The sequence below is a fragment of the Salvelinus namaycush genome, chromosome 7 (genome assembly GCF_016432855.1).
Source record: "Salvelinus namaycush isolate Seneca chromosome 7, SaNama_1.0, whole genome shotgun sequence".
In the NCBI taxonomy this organism is placed as follows: Eukaryota; Metazoa; Chordata; class Actinopteri; order Salmoniformes; family Salmonidae; genus Salvelinus; species Salvelinus namaycush.
The window spans coordinates 43,805,158-43,825,254 of NC_052313.1; the positions used below are offsets into that span (position 1 = coordinate 43,805,158).

The 20,097-nt window shown below is 44.0% G+C and overlaps 2 protein-coding genes and 1 non-coding gene across 4 annotated transcripts in view; 1 reads left to right on the forward strand and 2 right to left on the reverse strand.

Annotated features, from left to right (window-relative positions):
- The window catches only part of LOC120051272 (CLIP-associating protein 1-B-like), a 38,986-nt gene extending 31,190 nt beyond the window's left edge, over positions 1-7,796 (reverse strand). For both annotated transcript variants that reach the window (XM_038998042.1, XM_038998043.1), the window contains exons 1-8: positions 7,707-7,796; positions 6,382-6,945; positions 3,956-4,034; positions 3,646-3,749; positions 3,444-3,535; positions 3,261-3,336; positions 1,974-2,071; positions 1,728-1,798 (exon numbers count right to left, since the gene is read on the reverse strand). In XM_038998042.1, the coding sequence (XP_038853970.1) occupies positions 1,728-1,798; positions 1,974-2,071; positions 3,261-3,336; positions 3,444-3,535; positions 3,646-3,749; positions 3,956-4,034; positions 6,382-6,576 (715 nt within the window). In that variant the 5' untranslated portion in view covers positions 6,577-6,945; positions 7,707-7,796. The remainder of the gene's footprint in view (positions 1-1,727; positions 1,799-1,973; positions 2,072-3,260; positions 3,337-3,443; positions 3,536-3,645; positions 3,750-3,955; positions 4,035-6,381; positions 6,946-7,706) is intronic.
- LOC120051599 lies at positions 4,389-4,518 on the forward strand. The gene has a single exon (XR_005477310.1). It is a non-coding gene; the product is annotated as a U4atac minor spliceosomal RNA (small nuclear RNA).
- A 2,026-nt stretch (positions 7,797-9,822) lies between the features above and the next one.
- Positions 9,823-19,819, reverse strand: LOC120051273 (H(+)/Cl(-) exchange transporter 4). Its single transcript, XM_038998045.1, has 14 exons — positions 19,671-19,819; positions 18,774-18,934; positions 18,466-18,565; positions 18,010-18,197; positions 17,649-17,771; positions 17,278-17,484; positions 17,075-17,155; positions 16,637-16,909; positions 14,381-14,653; positions 13,711-13,897; positions 13,390-13,591; positions 12,920-13,116; positions 12,007-12,226; positions 9,823-11,334 (listed from the first exon to the last, which is right to left on the reverse strand). The coding sequence occupies exons 1-14, from the start codon at positions 19,681-19,683 to the stop codon at positions 11,244-11,246; spliced, it is 2,316 nt and encodes a 771-aa protein (XP_038853973.1). The 5' UTR covers positions 19,684-19,819; the 3' UTR covers positions 9,823-11,243.
- Positions 19,820-20,097: the final 278 nt, after the last annotated feature.

Sequence of the window (20,097 nt, forward strand, 5' to 3'; positions counted from 1 at the left end):
ATCCATACCTTCTCCTGTGGTCATAGCAGGGCTGTTGATTCCACACACTAAACAGAGCTAAGTAACAGTGGGCAACAAGGACAAACACTGCCGTCTGTCTCTGCTCTATTGTGTCTACCTACCGTACTCCAGGCTACTCCTTCCCCTCCCCTTTAGCTAGGTCTTGTGACCGCACGGACGACAAAACGATACCACTCTCTTCTCCAAAATAAGAGCCTTCAGCAGAGTCCCTGATGTTGCTACCTCTTCCTAGGCTCGGTCTCTCCCTGTCCCTTCGCCAGCCCAGATTCAAATCCAGTATTAATTAGTGCACGCCATAAAAAAAATAAAAAAAATGAAAATGAGTGTTTCTCATTGGACAAATTCAGATGTAATACCTCCCAGTTTTCAATCGGGTTGGTACCAAATGAATAGGACACAGGATTCCTGGGCAGAGAGAGAGGTTCTTTCCACTTGCCTGGACAGTTGACATTCATGAGCTGTCAGCTGCACAGGAGAGGCAGCCCTTTGAAGTATCTGGTGTGGTAAAGAGGCAAGGCCAAGGCATTGCCTTTATGCCTGGTTAACCTTCGAGCCGCACAGGGGGGGAAAAAACTGTGTTGACAGCAAAGGGTTTTCCCCTTTCTTTGGACCACTAGGTGACTAGAAAACGCCAATGAGATGTCGGTCGATGACGTCAATGAGGCATTACCATAAAAGAACCAGCATGACACCTTGCTTTGGCCAATTTGCTCAGGTTTGATATGAAGTCGTTCAGCCTGCTAAATGAAAGCAGAGATTACAGAAGCTCTAGTCTAATCTCTACAGGGTGAACTCTGGTGATGAAAGTGAAGCCTCGTGACGACAGCAATTAGACCCTTTATGTCCCAGACTTAACAGGCCTGAGGAGACGAAAATGATACGGCCGAAGCAACAAAGAGTCACAGCTCCGATATCAGTCGGTCCTGCCACAATACTGCTGCTTCAGGGCAAGGCCCTACCCTGTGCGCAGAATACCAAGAACATGTCCAATAGAGAGCAGCTGAAAGGAGAATCTGACCCCCTGCCTGCAACACTGCATTTCTGCAGAGAGACGGCTCAATGCATACTAACTGTTCTCTTCTGAAAGAGCCTGCACACGGAACTGGTTTCTCTGTTGTTGGTTTTCTGTCCAGCTCTGAGTGATCTGAGCCCAGGTTCTGTATCCACAAAGCGTCTCAGAGTAGGAGTGCTGATCTAGGATCAGGTCCCCACCTGTACATACATCTCATCTTAATTTGACCAGTTTCTCACAGCAGGAAAATAATCCCGCAGCAACAGGAAATGTGAATTACTATGTGCATTATCATTAATAGACATGTTTGTAGGGGTTGATGACCAACTTTAGAAGCCTTTTTAAACCTCAAATACACGACAAGTTGCATTTCATGCTGGGCAGGACAGTTCTCTGCAACAGCAGTGATCAAATGAAGATAGCAGCTTGTGTATAATTTGATGCACTGTGATCTAAAAGCCAAAACTGATCCTAGATCAGCAATCATACTCTGAGATGCTTTATTGATACGGGCCCAGATTGGATAGGAGATCCCCATCAACTCCATAAGCATAGTCATAATCCCGGTGCATTACTTGCACTACACCCGAACGTTTCAATATAACAAAGCTCAATGGAAAGGGATGAATGTTTCCATGTGTTGTTGGACAGAGAGAAAGTACAACAGTGGGAGCAAAGGAAGTACTGTGCTTACCTGAGACAGGGGACAGGATCATGTTCCCCGTTCTTTGAACTTCATCAAATTTACTGAAAATGACATTCAACCTGGAAAGACAGAAGACAGTATATTGTTTTAAAGGCATCATCATACATTTATGACGAGGCGCAAGCCTAAAAGCAGACAGTCAGGCTCCCTAGTGATACCAGAGAACTGGGTCATGGGGATTGCACTCCCAACAGAAAGCCTTGGTATCAGAAACACAACAGAGGATGATGCTACCGTGACTGTGGTAGTCCCTTTTTCCCCAGGTCCATCCGCACCCTCTCCCCGACGTGTCTGTAGATTTCAACAAGACAGTTCATGGCCCCGTCTCGCACCTGTGTGTCAGGAAATAAAACAGGAGACATTTCACACGGCTTCACTCATCTGTCTGCCCACTAACAGCTTGACTCTGCGAACATAATCATTTGTCTGTATTGAACATAAAATGAGATGTAAAAAAGACAGAAATCCTCTCTTGTTGACTGTAATAGTCAATATAGTTGCGCATATGAAACGGACAATGATAAAAGATGGCTGGCACTATATCAGTACAGGAAGAGAGGTCGATGGACACAGCTTCCTGTTCCCGACAGGAAGTGGGAAATGCTGTTGAAGTGCGTGATGACCGGAGATAGAGCAAAGCCTTTTGAAAAAGTCTACAAAACAGGCTAATTGCAAGGAATAAACAGACAAGAGATATCAGGAGAATACTGAAGTCTGATAAGTTCACATGGAATCTGTAACACTGTTGGTCAACCACCAGAGAGTTCTAAAACACCAATAATGCTGTTGTCAAAGCTAAAATCCAGTTTAACACCACAATGTATACAAAACAAAAATATAAACGCAACATGTACAGTGTTGGTCCCATGTTTCATGAGCTGAAATAAAATATCGCTGAATTTTTCCAAATGCACAAAAAGCAAATTTCTCTCAAATTGTGTGCACAAATTGATTTACATCCCTGTTAATAAAAAGACACGCTAAAATATGCACTTTTATCACACAACACAATGCAACAGATGCTTCAAGTTTTTAGGGAGGCGTGCAATTGGCATGCTGACTGCAGGAATGTCCACCAGAGCTGTTGCCAGAGAATTAAAATGTTAATTTCTCTACCATAAGCCACCTCAAACATCATTTTAGAGAATTTGGCAGTACGTCCAACCGGCCTCACAACCGCAAACCACGTGTAACCACACCAGCCCAGGAACTCCATATCCGGCTTCTTCACCTGCGGGATCGTCTGAGGAGTATTTCTCTCAGTAATAAAGTCCTTTTGTGGGGAAAAACTCATTCTGATTGGCTGGGCCTGGCTCCCAAGTGGGTGAGCCTACTGCCTCCCAGGCTCACCCATGGCTGAACCCCTGCCCAGTCATGTGAAATCAATAGATGAGGGCCTAATTCGTTTATTTCAATTGACTGATTTCCTTATATGAACTGTAACTCAGTAAAATCGTTAAAATCGTTCTGTTTATATTTTTGTTCAGTGTAATTTAATAGTCTAAAATAATGTAACTATACCTGGCTTGTAGGGTCTCCTAAAAGATTACATATGTGGGGGACAATTTTGCTGAGGGTCAAGCCTTGAGCTCCATATCTGTAAGGAGAAGAATTTTTTTAATGTTTATAAAGCACACAAAGAATGTGTAAGACAAAACAGATGAAATAGTAAGTTTAAACCATTCCTGGCTATTATGAACTTACACATTTAACGTGGCGATAAGGCAAATGCAGACACTCTCCCTGGTCCTGTTGTTCTTGTGTTTGAATCCTCCTAACATTCGGTCCCATACATACTGCAAATAAATACAAAAAAAAACATTTATTGTAGTCCGTTTTTTAAAGAATTAAACGTTTATTTTCTATACTAACACGTAGGTGAGTCTACAGTGCGTGCTGACATGACCTGTGGGTTAGCAGCTTGGTCCATGATCTTTAGTAGAAGAGCTTGGTCCTGGTCTCTGACTTGGTCCTTTGAGTCGCCTAGTCGATCTATCAAACTCGGCAAAACTAACGGGAGGAAGAAGGCAAGGACAAAGACATGAATTATGTGACAACAACTCAAGGTGACAAGGACACAAGCATTTCGCTACACTTGCATTAACATCTGCTAACCATGTGTATGTGACCAATAAAATTTTATTTGATTTTGACTCAAGAAAACCATGAATCATAAAAATGTGTTGTAATGCATACAATTGCCAGGGATAGCTTACCAGTTCCAATCTGTGTCCTAAACCGTTCCTGTAATCTTGTTACTAAAGCTGAGAGTATGTCCATTCCCAACAAAGCCACCTAAGAATGAAGATCAAAATAAAAAATGTAAATACTAACATTTTTTATCTAAATAACATAGGCTATTCAACAAAAGCATAAATGTTAGACATTTTGAGAAAGAATAACATAACATAAAAAAAGAATCCTTTGAAATACAAGATCTGTTGCAAAGGATTGTGGGTAATGTGAAAAATCTTGCTTTTGTTCCCTTTATTAAATGTTTAAAAGCAAAGGAAGCCCTCAAAACACAAATAATATATATTGTAACAACCTACTGATGCTGCTGTAGGACTACAGTAGAAAATAAAATATTAACCATGTCGGAAACCACTTTGAGATTTGATTAGGTCTTGGCTGGCACTAAGAAAGGTATCCTTCCTTGTCTTGGGGTGGTATGGGACACTCAATGAACGTGTAGTGAGAGTATCCCTGCTAACGCCATTATCAACACCTTCGCATCACCTGAGCTTCTTGCTTGGGCTATGGTGCAATTTTTGGAACCTCAGGGTTTTACATTTGTAGAAAGAGAACCATTTCACAACAGTTTCCTGCTGTCTAATGTCCCCTAGTGGATAAGTTCACATTGCACATACAACATTATTGCCTGTTGTAAATAGCTGTAATTGACATTTTAAAAAAGGTGCTGAAAACTATTCAGAAGTGACAGAAGACAAAAACACACCATTTCAGAACAGGTTGTCCGTCAACAGCTGTGTAGAGCTGTGAGCCTGCTGCAGTGCCCCCTCCCTCTGAAAGTCCTGCAGTGTTTGACTAGGCCTGCCTTCCTTTCCTTCTTCATCAACAGCTTTCAACCTACTCCCATCTGATGCTGAAACAAAAACACAGCACTTCCGGCGCTGATAGTAAAAACTAACTGGTCTTTACTAGTAGGGCAATGACAGAAGTAAGCAAAAAGAGAAAAATCAACTAAACCCTGATCATTCTTCACGTAGGGGTTTAGCCCATTCATTGATTCTTAGCCATTCATATGTGGCATTCTCCTCCCCTCTACTTGTGGGGGCCAGCCCAGGTAGATAGACACCAGACAAACTGGGTCTCATCTGGGGTAGCCTAATGATAGTTTGTAAAATAAGCTCACCACTATCGCCGTGGGAGTCCATGTCCCCATTACTGTACTGTTCTCTCGAAGTAATCACTCTGATTGGATGGGACACCGTTTCTAGAGCAGCACAGGGTGCAGCGTTCTGATTCGCTACGAGAGAGGTAAGCTGTTTTCTATGCGTGTGAGTGTGTGGCAGCAGAGTTGTTGACATGGCTTCTCCCTTCATCACACACAGAGTTCAGAGGTCAGCTCCAGCCTGAAAGCACAGACAAATCAAAGCAGCAAACCCCTTGCTTGAGCTCAGTCGATAGATTGCTCAACATCAGAGCTTGACAAAAACAAGTTGCGTTACTGTTGATAGTGTCCCGCTCCGCCACCTCAATGTTTACATGGAAGAAGCAGTTCGAGACTCTGACCCCTGACAGTCTGGCTGGACATTTGTGGAGTTTGAATAGCTGGGCCGAACTGTCTGCCCTGCTGATAACATTAGGGTCCCATATTATACTATAGCCTTTCAGCAGTGCAGTGATTGTGTAGTTAGCTAGAGTTTACGGGACAAATGTCCCTAGGGGGATACCGTCTCTAGTGGATACAGATCAAACACAAAGGATTCCAGGTCACCAAACAGATAAACCGTCCCCCTGGTGAAGAATTAATTCCTTACCGCTCAGCCTTCATCTTGTTTGTGCCTATGCTGTGGCTGAAGACCTAACAGTGAAAGAATGGGTGGGTGATGTAATGTTTTGGTTTGCTGGACATGTAGGCTAGCTAGGCTTAGGCTACATCTGATGAAACCCAATCACATCTTATCTAGGACTGACAAGGTGAGATCTACTCTGGTGGGATCTGGGGGTCAAGAAGACCTTCAAATTAGCAGAGTACTAGGATACACAGGGATCACAGACACCAAGTGGTTTAGAGTCCATCCACCTCATTCTGCACTGTTCTTTATGACAACCAGCTATTAAAAGCCCCATAGTACTGAGCGGCCATCAACGTTCATCAGGAACTAACCCACTGGTCAGCTCATCACTGACATGAAGTAGACCTAGACATGAAGTAGGCCTATAAAGCAATTCACCTAATATTGTGCACAACAAGCCTTTGTGTGAAGTTTGAAGCCACTGGGCCTGTAGGTTATATTCTCCCCCCTGGTGACATATCACACACCCTTGCTGAATTATGTCCCAGTGAATGACAGATTCTTTCCTACACTTGTGTTACACCAGTCACTTTCACCTTATGGTTATAGCGGCAAGTTTTTGGCTGCCTGTGACAGTGCCATCCCATGGTATCCCATACCTTGAAATTGCTGGAGTTGACCCAGTTGGTAGCGACACCATCCACCATTCTGTCCAGCATGGTCTGGTCCTGCTCCAGGTCCTGGGACTTGTCCTTGTCCAGGATGGAGTCTATGATGTCCTGGCCCACCTGTAGTCTCCTACCCAGGTCCTTCTGCATAACCTGCTCCATACAGTATTCCATATTCCACTCCATAGTGTCTCACCAAAGGTATAACACCACAATATCACGAGACAAGGAAAAATATATAGGCCTAGTCTGCTCAAAGAGAAGATCTCAAGTGTAGTGTAGGCCTATATCCCAGATATATTACACACTGTCCTATATCCCAGAAAGTGTGTAATGTTAATCCCAAAAATATGCTGTGGAGATGAAATCACGGGGAAGTCAAGAATGCAGAGATAACAGAGTCCAGTCAGGAACTGTCCAGAGGTTTTAGGTCACTCGTGTTCCAGATCAAACTACAAATATGATCGGTTGTGGACAAGAGGACTGAGGATGAAGAAGAGGATTGCTGAAATGATTGTACTTCATTCTTCAGTAATTCTTCGCTTTCCTGTAGACCTAAAATCCAAATGGGATACAGAATTATTATAACAAGTACTCCAAACAATAGGCCTCATTGTAACACAAACTAAGCAACACAGTGTAATTACAGTCAGTGTAACAATGAGTAGCTAGTTATTAACAATAGTATTTAGATGGACTACTGAACTGAGAATTACACACTAACGTTACACAGCAATAAAGCCCCATTTTTATTGAAGCATTGATACAGAATTTACTTAGCTAACGTTAGTTACCGAGCTAGTTAGCTAGCTACTTCACATGTTGTGAAAGTTGCTAGCTAGTGTTATTGGTTTAGCCATGCTAGCTGGCTAGCTTAGTAAATGAGAAAGCTAGCTAGGTAGCTTTTGTGCTAAACAAAATGGATAACTAGCTAGCTAACTTGAAATATTACGAATTATTTGCTATACAGACACATAACTATCTAGCTAGTTAAAACAGTAGTGTTAAATAGTTAGCTAGCTTACATTTGATTAAATGCAGCTAAAGTTATAAATCAACGCTGAATCAAGGAGCGCAAACGTAGCCAACGTTAGCCAGCTAGATGAAGCTAACTAGCTAGCCACTAGCTAGCATGTCCTCACTGTCTCTGGCTCATCCAGCTAGCTAGCTTCCGTTGGCTAACTGTCTCTAGGAGCTACCAGCAAACACTGAAATTATGCTAACAAATATCAGCGGTCAATTCATTTAGACTACAATTAAGCAATTCCTGTCACTAATATATCAAGGGATTATTAACTAGCTAGTTAGCCAACTACCAGTAATCTGCATCCAGCCGCTCGTCTCAGTTCAGATTCGTTCTGAAAAAATCAAGAGCCAGGACACTGGACTTCCAGCAATAACGTTAGTATTATAGCTAGTAGCAGACGATGAACCCGCATCTACTGTATGCGTGGAGCCAAGTACAGTACTCACAGCAAACGGTATGTAGCTTGCTAGCTAGCTCGATCCAATGTGTGATGATATCATCTAGCTAGCAACAGTTAATAAAAAATGTTCTGCTAGCTACATTAGCTATTAGGTTACATTGTTTACAGTAATAATTTCAAATGAATGACATACATTTGTAGCTTGTTTGCACGCCAACAGTGCCCTCTGCTGTCTATTACTGAAAGCTCACTCTCACGTTCACGTTCAAATATTTTATTGCAAAACAGTAACACTGACAATTAAGAGTTTGTACAGTGTGTTGTGTTGTATCTCAAATAGTTTCACAGTCTTATTTTATAATTAAACACTATGTGTAAATAACCCTATTTGAATTTTAAAACAGCACAGGTGTCAAACGCAGGCTATTATGGGATGACCTGATCTTAGAACTTGGTCCTCCTTTTTAAAATAATGTGACTATGACCTGTTTGTCAGTAGAACCTCTAAATAATAAACTCAGCAAAAAAAACATCCTCTCACTGTCAACTGCGTTTATTTTCAGCAAACTTAACATGTGTAAATATTTGTATGAAGATAACAAGATTCAACAACTGAGACATAAGTTCCACAAGTTCCACAGAAATTGAATAATGTCTCCCTTAACAAAGGGGGGTCAAAATCAAAAGTAACAGTCAGTATCTGATGTGGCTACCAGCTGCATTAAGTACTGCAGTGCATCTCTTCCTCATGGACTGCACCAGATTTGCCAGTTCTTGCTGTGATGTTACCCCACTCTTCCACCAAGGCACCTACAAGTTCCCGGACATTTGGAATAGCCCTAGCCCTCGCACTCCGATCCAACAGGTCCCAGACGTGCTCAATGGGATTGAGATCCAGGCTCTTCGCTGGCCATGGCAGAACACTGACATTCCTGTCTTGCAGGAAATCACGCACAGAACGAGTAGTATGGCTGGTGGCATTGTCATGCTGGAGGGTCATGTCAGGATGAGCCTGCAGGAAGGGTACCACATGAGGGAGGAGGATGTCTTTCCTGTAACGCACAGCATTAATATTGCCTGCAATGACAACAAGCTCAGTCCGATTAAGCTGTGACACACCGCCCCCGACCATGATGGACCCTCCACCTCCAAATCGATCCCACTCCAGAGTACAGGCCTCGGTGTAACGCTCATTCCTTCAACGATAAACGCGAATCCGACCATTACCCCTGGTGAGACAAAACCGCAACTCGTCAGTGAAGAGCACTTTTTGTCAGTCCTGTCTGGTCCAGCGACGGTGGGTTTGTGCCCATAGGTGACATCGCCGGTGATGTCTGGTGAGGACCTGCCTTACAACAGGCCTACAAGCCCTCAGTCCAGCCTCTCAGCCTATTGCGGACGGTCTGATTACTGATGGAGGGATTGTGTGTTCCTGGTGTAACTGGGCAGTTGTTGCTATCCTGTACCTGTCCCGCAAGTGTAATGTCTGGATGTACCGATCTTGTGCAGGTGTTGTTACACGTGGTCTGCCATTGCGAGGACGATCAGCTGTCCGTCCTGTCTCCCTGTAGCGCTGTCATAAGCGTCTCACAGTACGGACATTGCAATTTATTGCCCTGGCCACACCTGCAGTCCTCATGCCTCCTTGCAGCATGCCCAAGGCACATTCACGCAGATGAGCAAGGGCCCTGGGCATCTTTCTTTTGGTGTTTTTCACAGTCAGTAGAAAGGCCTCTTTAGTGTCCTAAGTTTTCATACCTGTGACCTCAATTGCCTACCGTCTGTAAGCTGTTAGTGTCTTAACGACCGTTCCACGGGTGCATGTTCATTAATTGTTTATGGTTCATTGAACAAGCATGGGAAACCCCGTTTAAACCCTTTACAATGAAGATCTGTGAAGTTACTTGGATTTTTACGATTTATCTTTGAAAGACAGGGTCCTGAAAAAAGGGACGTTTCTTTTTTTGCTGAGTTTATTATAGCAACCCTCAATTATTCATTTTCCTCGGGGTTCCTTGTGTTTCAACATCACATATGACAAAGATATTACTAGCATGTGATGAGTATCATACGCCTCCCACAATTGAATTGTCTTAAACTTTGTATCTGTTATATAATACAATTACATAAATACAATCTAATTCTTGTTGACACAACATCCCTTTAATTTCATGTCAGAACTGCGTACATTGCAAATAGTATATTGTGCATCACTTGGACATTATTTACAAACAGCAACAAAAGTGCAAATATCCCTTTCTCTACCAGGTCCAAGTTACAGTAATGTTAAACAACAGCTCATATTATAATGACAACTATAAACAACTACAGTAGTGTTCAATTGCTTGAGATAATGACAAATCGATAGTTTCTCAATACAGTAGTAACAATGGATGGATGGATTTGAAAAAATATGAATAAAAATGGAATTATCTTTCTGGTATGAAATGACAAAGAGAACCTAGTGTGGCTAAATCCACACAACCACAGTGGCTCTTGTATGGACTGACAAGTATAGAATAAAACAAACAGAACGGAAGTGAGGCAGGTTCAATATTTCCACAGTTATTTTCCACAATACATTCCCTCGGCATATTAAAACAAAACCTATGACGCTGGTGAGGGACAGCATGGAGTGAGAACTATAAAGTAACAAGAAAAACATTGTACTTGGTGGCGTTTCCTGGCTCAGCTTTTTTTCCCTCCAAAGTGCATTCTTCATTGCAAAAAAACCAACAAAAAACATACCCTGGATAAACTAAATCAATTGACATGATACGCGGTCCTCTAGCAAATACATACAGTACCAGTGTTAAAACTATGTTATTACAGTTCAGTATTGAGGAACATTTGAGAAGCCGCAAATGTCAAAGTAACATCGACATGTGAAATATACCCTGGGAACAATGGGTTCTAAGGGCCACCAACTTAACATTGACAACGTAGACTGAAGTCAGTTACCAGTAGGCGTTGAAGCGTCACTGAAAACATAAATATGGGGTCAGCAGCACATCAAACTAAAACAACTCATCCCAGACATAAGATGCTTCCCTCCTTGCCATGATCGACACCTCTCTTCCTTCATCTCTCCATCTTGGTCCTCACACCCCTATTCCTCCACCCCTCCCTCTTGATCCCTCTTTCCTGGTCCTCACACCCTCTTCATTCATCCTCCTCCTTTGTCCTTACACCCCTCTTTATTCATCCTTCCATTTTCTTTGTTGCATTTATCCATCTTAGTCCTGATCCCCCTCTTTCTTCACCCCTCTTGCTCCATCCCTACATTCTAAACACTGGGGGGCCTGTATTTGAGAAGTGACTTTTCTTCATTACAGGTTACAGTAGCGTTAGACTATTTACAGTCTAAGGGAGGGGAGGGGCAAAGAGGTCCTGGGGATAATAAAGCTTCTTCTTCTTCTTGGGCAACTAGTTAAACATGATGGATTCTGGGTCCTGGTTCATCATCTGGGCCATGTGACGGAGGACATCCTTCTTAGTGATGATGCCCAACAGACGCCTAGAGAGGGGGGGGGGGGGGGACAAAACAAAATACAAATCATTCCACCATCCAATAAACCTCAGAAATGATTCAACAGAGTCTATAGTTTTCATAAATCTAAACACCAAATTAAAATGAGCCAAAAGCATCTTAAGGCTAAGTTTATTGTTAGAACCTTCAAAAGGAGCATACTTAAATCTCTGAGCTGTTTCCCAAAGCCACCATTACTAAAGTTGCACTTGATTTAGTGCATTGTTATAGGGTAAGAATTAGACACTTTAATATTTGTTGCCATAGGTGATAATATCTCATAGGAGCTGATCTGTTGTCAGTGTTGTGGAATAATTCTAATGTTAAGGTAAGATTTGAAAGGGAGAACGCTGATCCGAAAGCAGCGCCGTCTTTCTTTCGATCCCATTATTATTGCGCTAATGCATCAACGACGCATTTAGCGAACGTTCTATCTGGGTGGTGTTTTGGGAAACGTATTCGTTACATTTTTCGCGCCGTTGCGGGAAAGATCCGTTGTTAAAACAGCCGTAAGCCTAAATTCCATCGCTATCGGGAAACCGGGCCCTGGACTGTATGTCGCTCATGGGCAACTGCCCGAGGACTACAACATAATACATTCTAAACTCATCTGGTGGACGAAAACTATGTTCGATTGGTTAATTGACTGATGACACTCACCCGCTTCTGGTGACCAGACACTGTCGGAGGCCCAGCTTTCTGAAGATGTCCACCACGGTCTCCATGGGGGTGTGGTCCGTGACAGTGAAGGGGCTGAGGTTCAGGATGCGCCGCAGCTTCAGGGGCTGGGGGTCGCAGGCCTCGGCCACCTGGGGGTTGTCCTCCGTGAAGTAGACCACAGAGCTGCTCACCACCCCGTCCTGCTTCTGACGGGCAGTCTCTGAGAGAGAGGGTGAGAGAGGGTGAAATATCAGTGGCTCCTCAGACACGACAGATAATAATGAACCCGACACATTAAATACGGTATTGCTCAACACATGCTGATGGCTTTATATGGGACTGACAGTAGCTATTGAACACAACTTATAATTCACGTTCTCCAAACAAAAAATGTATATTTAGCCTGTCATTTCACAGTGAAAACAACCTAATGTAACAGTCCCACTATTTTTTTAAATGGAACCTTTATTAGTATGCTAGATATTGATGTTGTCGAGGGAGGCCAGAGAGAGGAGGTCATTTTGGAAGTGGGTTGCTCATTTGATTGTTGGATGGAGTGGGCCTTTGCTGAAAACCTTCTTAAATACAAGCCCCTCATATCACGCATGCACAGCCTTGGATATGAGTGCATGTCGGTAGCACTGATATTTGGCAGCCTTGGCCACGTTGCATACTGTAGGCTTACAGTTCACGGCCTTCAGATTGCAGGCCCGCCTAAGACTTGAGCAAAGCAATTAGCAAGGTACTGTTCTCTTTCAGCTGTTATGGGCATCCACCTGTATGGAGAATGTGCTTTTTGTATCCTTAAGTGTCTATGCATCCAATCCTTCTTGATCGTAATGTGATTTGTGGATTTGAATAAAGTATTTAAAATGTGTGTGTGAGAGAGAGAGAGCCAGGGTTAATGTCTTACTGATGGCCACAGTGAGTTCCCTGCGCTGGACGAAGCCGATGAGGCGCTCTGACTCTCGGGACACGACCACAGGGAAGCCGTTGTAGTCGGTGTCCTTGATGAGCGTCTCCACGTCCTCCACTGTGGTGCTGTCCTGGGTCAACACGGCCAGGGGGGGCTCACTGCGCCTGGGACGCATCACATCCGTGGCCAGGGTCCTGTGTACGGATCACATATTGGGAATTCTTATGGTCTGTTTCTCAGACACAGATTAATCCAACTCCTGGAAGCAAAAGCATGCTCAATGGAGAATCTCCATTGAAATATGTTTTTAGTTCAGGACTATGCTTAATATGTGTCTGGTAAAACCAGACACATATTAGGGGGTGACTCTTGACTACTGCAGGGTTAAGACTTGGACTAGGGGAGGTGTGAGGTTCCTCCCCTGAGGAGGAGGAATGACAAAGTTCCTAATATGTATCCCGTAATACCTGTGCGTGAACTCGTCCCTGACGTCCAGGTAGGGGTAGCCGTTGAGTTGGATATGGGACTCGTAGATACCCTCCTTCCCAAAGGCGTCCGCTACCCACTTACTGGTGACGGCTGCGGCCATGAGGGGGACGATGTACTCCAGACCACCGGTCAGCTCAAACATAATGACCACCAGGGACACGGTCATCCGGGTCACACCTCCTATAAACAACAAAACAAAAGTTGATGACCTGAGTGTTTATTTTAGAGTAATCCCTACCCGTTTCAGTCTGTCTTCTTCCATTTGGTGCCTAATGAACACAACCCTGATGATAACTCACCCAGACATGCGGCAGCGCCCACCATAGCGTAGAGACCTGGGGTAACACAGTCGGCTCCGGGACGACACCAGTTCTTAAAGATGATCCAGTCGTGGTGATGGTAGGCCATCTGCTCCACAGCGATGCCCACGATTCGCCCAGCGATGGCCCCCACAGCCATACTAGGAATAAACAGCCCAGACGGGATCTGAACATAACACAGAGGACATAAAACAACATGGTTGAGAGGTGATCTGAACACAACACAGAGGACATAAAACAACATGGTTGAGAGGTGATCTGAACACAACACAGAGGACATAAAACAACATGGTTGAGAGGTGATCTGAACACAACACAGAGGACATAAAACAACATGGTTGAGAGGTGATCTGAACACAACACAGAGGACATAAAACAACATGGTTGAGAGGTGATCTGAACACAACACAGAGGACATAAAACAACATGGTTGAGAGGTGATCTGAACACAACAATCACCCAAAAGCACGGTTATCCTACTCACAATATCTGGGATCAAAACTTGGTAACACTTTATTTGAAAAGGACCTAACACTTTCATATTTCATAACCCATACATAATGCATTCATTAGCAGTTCAGTAACATTTCACAGCTGCTTACGTCAGCTATCATAACCCCCATCTAGCCATGCCGTACAGCATACTGACCTTAATGCCAAAGGTGAAGATAGTTATTACAATCTTAAAGATTAGAGCCAGGGCCAGCTGCCACAGAGCGCTGTAGACCCCGGGCCCAGCAGGGCGGTCTGGGATGTCGTCCACCGGACGGCTCATGTTGGGGTTATTAACGTAGTCACACAGCTGAGAGGACTCCAGGGCACCGCAGTCGTTGAACAGCTCGGAGATGAGCTCGCTGGTGCTGCGCCGCGTGTACGGGTTAGGGAACGCCAGGACCGCGGTAATACCCGTTATCACGATCACCTTAATCAATCAAATCACAATCACATTTATTAATGAAGCCCTTTTAACATCCGCAGTTCTCACGAAGTGCTTTACAGTAAACCGGCAAAGATCCCAAAAAGCAAGCAAGAAGCAGAAACTGGCATTTCATTTGAGTCATTTAGCAGTTGCTCTTATCCAGAGCAACTTAGCTACAGTTGAAGTCGGAGGTTAACATACACCTTAGCCAAATACATTTAAACTCAGTTTCACAATTCCTGACATTTAATCCAAGTAACAATTCCCTGTCTTAGGTCAGTTAGGATCACCACTTTATTTTAAGAATGTGAAATGTCAGAATAATAGTAGAGAGAATTATTTATTTCAGCTTTTATTTATTTCATCACATTCCCAGTGGGTCAGAGGTTTACATACACTCAATTAGTATTTGGTAGCATTGCCTTTAAATTGTTTAACTTGGGTCAAATGTTTTGGGTAGCCTTCCACAAGCTTCCCACAATAAGTTGGATGAATTTTGGCCTATTCCTCCTGACAGAGCTGGTGTAACTGAGTCAGGTTTGTAGGCCTCCTTGCTTGCATACACTTCTTCAGGTCTACCCACAAATTTTCTATGGGATTGAGGTCAGGGCTTTGTGATGGCGACTCCAATACCTTGATTTTGTTGTCCTTAAGCCATTTTGCCACAACTTTGGAAGTATGCTTGGGGTCATTGTCCATTTGGAAGACCCATTTGTGACCAAGCTTTAACTTCCTGACTGATGTCTTGAGATGTTGCTTCAATATATCCACATAATTTTCATTCGTCATGATGCCATCTATTTTGTGAAGTGCACCAGTCCCTCCTGCAGCAAAGCACCCCCACAACATGATGCTGCCACCCCCGTGCTTCACAGTTGAGTTGGGGTGATGTTCTTCGGCTTGCAAGCCTCCCCCTTTTTCCTCCAAACATAACAATAGTCATTATGGCCAAACAGTTAAATTTTTGTTTCATCAGACCAAAAGGACATTTCTCCAAAAAGTACAATCTTTGTCCACATGTGCAGTTGCAAACCGTAGTCTGGCTTTTTTATGGTGGTTTTGGAGCAGTGGCTTCTTCCTTGCTGAGCGGCCTTTCAGGTTATGTCGATATAGGACTTGTTTTACTGTGGATATTGATACTTTTGTACCTGTTTCCTCCAGCATCTTCACAAGGTTCTTTGCTGTTGTTCTGGGATTGATTTGCACTTTTCGCACCAAAGTACGTTCATCTCTAGGAGACAGAACATGTCTCCTTCCTGAGCGGTATGACGTCTGCGTGGTCCCATGGTGTTTAAACTTGCGTACTATTGTTTGTACAGATGAACGTTGTACCTTCAGGCGTTTGGAAATTGCTCCCAAGGATGAACCAGACTTCTGGAGGTCTACAATTTTTTTCTGAGGTCTTGGCTGATTTCTTTTGATTTTCCCATGATGTCAAGCAAAGAGGCCATGAGTTTGATGGTAGGCTTTGAACTATATCCTCAAGTACACCTCCAATTGATTCAAATGATGTCAATTAGCCTATCAGAAGCTTCTAAAGCCATGACATACTTTTCGGGAATTTTCCAAGCTGTTTAAAGTCACAGTCAACTTAGTGTATGTAAACTTCTGACCCACTGGAATTGTGATACAGTGAATTATAAGTGAAATAATCTGTCTGTAATCAATTGTTGGAAAAATGACTTGTGTCATGCACAAAGTAGATGTCCTAACCGACTTGCCAAAACTATAGTTTGTTAACAAGAAATCTGTGGAGTGGTGAAAAACTAGTTTTAATGACTCCAACCTAAGTGTATGTAAACTTACGACTTCAACTGTACAATAAGTGCATTCAACTAAGATAGTATCTATTTAGAAGATTGTGATTTGGCCTCTCTGCTAAATCAGTGCTCGTAACAAGTAACTCAATGCAAGAACTACCCTATGGGCCCTGGTCAAAAGTAGTGCCCTATATAGGCCAGGGAATAGGGTGCCACAGTTAGTTACCTCGAGGACGGGGTACTTCCCCAGCAGAGTGGTCTTCCTCCTCCTACACCAGGCGATGTTCCCCCGGATGAAGAGGGTTCCCCAGAGGCCCCCGAACACCCCCAGCAGGATGAAGGGGACCAGCTCAGCCATGTACCAGGGGGTGTGGTACTCCACATAGAACAGGACCAGTCTGCTGTTGCCGAACGGGTTGATGGCGCGCAGGGTGAAGGCCGCCACCAACGCAGCGAAGAAGGAGCGCCACAGAGTCTTCAGAGGGAAGTAGTAACTCACCTGAAGAGGACAGAGATTACATAGCGACGGCAGTTCAACTGAAACACTTTAGCATTCCAAAGGCAATGGATCAACAAAAATAACAGTAACATATCTGGAAATTAGATGACATTTGATTGAATGGAAACAGCAGGTGATTTATAAATAGGCTTGAGTATACAACACCTCCTCCAGGCTGAAGAGAACTCCTCCAATCGGAGCTCCAAATGCCACTGACACCCCAGCAGCGGCAGCGGCCGATAACACCTGCACAAAAGACAAGCTGCGTTCCATACAGACTAAAACTAAATACTTAATTAAAAATTGTTTAATTTCCCCAAATTGTATTATTTCCGCAAAAATGGGAGCGTAATGGGCTATTACTGTACCTCTCTGCGCTTGCCCTCGTTCTTGCTGTATTTGGAGAACAGGGAGCAGAAGAGGTTACCACAGCAGCAGGCCACGTGAACCAGGGGCCCCTCCTTCCCCAGGCTGAGCCCGGAGGACACAGCCAGGACCAGGGTCACCGTCTTGATCAGCAGGGTCCACTTCCCCAGGTACCCCCGGATGATGAACCCACTCAGGATGGTCTTGATCTACACAAGACGACACACAGCAACCCCTCATTGGGATAACCTTTGCAACTGTGCAGTCATCGGAAATGAACGCACACTCTTTTCAGCCAAGGAAAACGTAGTATTTCAAATACTGTAGCACGGTTATTTTCTATTAGTGAACGCTACCATTTCAAAACACTCACCTCAGGGATACCTGACCCACAGGCGTAGGGGGCAAAGACTCTTACTAGAGACACAGCCAGGAAAGAGAATAATAGTGCCCACAACACATACAGGAAGTAATTCAACACATACGCCCCGGCACCCTGGAGAAACAAGAACAGGTGGAATATATTGGTTTAACAACCTGATACACAATCATACCACCCGCTACCACAACAAACACCAAGATAAACCTCAGAAACTGAGAGTGGTTACATTTCCCCAAGCCACACCCCTTTATCTAGCCATGTGACGGCTGCCGTTCGTCGGGCTAAAACGCAAACGCAGTACTGGGGCTTTAAATCAAGAGGACGTCTGGTTAACGGTTATTGATCTGCTGACCTCAGAGTGACCGGTCATCAGCTCGGCCCACTTCTGCCACTGCGGACACTTGTCTCTGTCGTCGAAGGTGGTCTCGTTGGAGGTCCAGCAGCACTGCTCGTGGCTGTAGTAGAATGCAGACAGACACACCCCTTCTTTCAGATCGGTCATCCAGTCCACAGCCAGGTCGATCACTCCAGCCAGCGTACCTACACGGGAGGACACACAGCACGAGATCACAGATCACACTAAGCAAGGGAACAGGCAAGCCTATCAAAAGGATTCAGACCAGACGTGGTATTTCACAACTCTGGCTGTGTGACTTTTGATTGGTTGTTAGAGAGCCACGTGTCATGTCATGTGTGTGCAGTATGAATCCCGGCAGCCAGAAGCAAATTTCATGTGCGCCATACTACAAGAGACTAGCGCGGTACCAAAGAGGTCAGACATTTTGCAGGGTACCTCTGCGGTTCCTACCTGTGAGCATTCCTATGAGCAGCATCACCACCCATCCTGACCAGGCATCCAGAAGACTCTTAATCAGCTCCCAGTAAGACTCCTTACTCTTGGTGGTGATCTAGAACAACCATCAATCAACCATCAGTGGCAAGTTCAACAGATCATCAGGTTAACATAATCAGGTGGACATCAAGAGTTTTTCTATGGTGATGACAATTATGAAGAAGAGGATGAAGAAGAAGAAGAATTATATCCTCTGGGGATGAAGAAGAAAATGCTTAGAGTGTAGAGCTGGGTGTGGGTGGGTGTGTGTGTGCTCCCCTCACCTTCCTATGACGGTCTGTGTCACGTGACTTCTCCCGGAGCCAGTCAATGGTGTGGAAGTCTTCGTAGGTGCTGACGTCAGGGAAGGGCTCATCCAGGAAGTCCATCAGGTTCCCAGTACCATTCATCTCCTCTGAGGGAGTGGCCCCAGTACTGCTGGCCCCTGGACAGAGAGACAAAATAAGATTTTGTTATTGTTGTCTAATGAAGGACTTCACACATGTCCGTTTTTATTGTCTAATGAAGGACTTCACACATGTCCAATGGAGATAAACTTCTGCTTTATCCCAACCCCTCTAAAAGACACACACAGACAGAGGTTGAAGTGATCCCGAACCCAGCCAAGTCAGGTCTCTGATTCTCAACACTGTATGAAGCACTATGCTGCCAATAATGCCCGTGAGATGTATGAAATTGTAATTCTTGGGATTCGGATCACCAGACAGACCTTGTGATACTGTGTCCAAGTTTTAGCTTCAGTTTGGACATTTGTCCAGGGCAGACAGTGGGCCCTATTTTATGTTCTTATTAGCATTTTATTGCACATAACTACATTAGCAGCTTACTTGGATAAATGGTCGCTATAATTCTGTGATGTTTTTTTCCCTCTGGGGGTAGCTACGTCATGCAGAGGCAGTGAAAACAGTAACGTTACTGAGCAGTCAAGAATACAAGAGTAGGCTAGCTACTTGCGGGCCATGCATGAATACTGAATTACAAATCATTGATCAGTGACATATGCCTTCATGTAGCTATTAGACATAGCTAGCTATAGCAAGTAGATATGGATGTAATGAGACCGATAATGTTAACGTTAATGCAAGTTAAGATTTGGCCAGATATGCGTCAACCTTTATTAATTATGGCATTATTAGACATGCTATGAAATGCATGCTTACCGTCTCCGTCCATTGTTCACACAACCCGACTCCTCAAAATAAAGACATCTATATCTCTTAGCTATATAATCACCAATATTGAATGCATTTTGATACTGTGTTAGGTTGTCACCAGCCAAACCTGTTCAGAAAATAGAGAAGACGTCGTATATGTATGCTTCCCACAATGCATTTGCTCAACCTGTCAACGCATGAAGGTGGAATTGCGAGTAGTGAAATGGTGACACCTTGTGGCTGAAATAAAAATATTTTTATTTTAATCCGTTTATTCATCTCAGTGCGTAGGCTACTGTTCACTCAGAAAGACCACCAGACCACTAAACCGCCTCTATAAAGAGGGTTATTTGTGTACTATTGTGTGTTGAAAATGTGTGTTCTTCTCTCCTTGACATGGCCTGCATATTCAGCCTCCTACTTGGGTCACAAG

Coding starts and splice junctions, on each gene's coding strand:
- LOC120051273 (XM_038998045.1), bottom strand. Junction 17,485..17,648: donor GTGGGTCAGGTATCCCTGAG/GTGAGTGTTTTG, acceptor CGTCTTGTGTAG/ATCAAGACCATCCTGAGTGG. Junction 17,156..17,277: donor ACGAGGGCAAGCGCAGAGAG/GTACAGTAATAG, acceptor TCTTTTGTGCAG/GTGTTATCGGCCGCTGCCGC.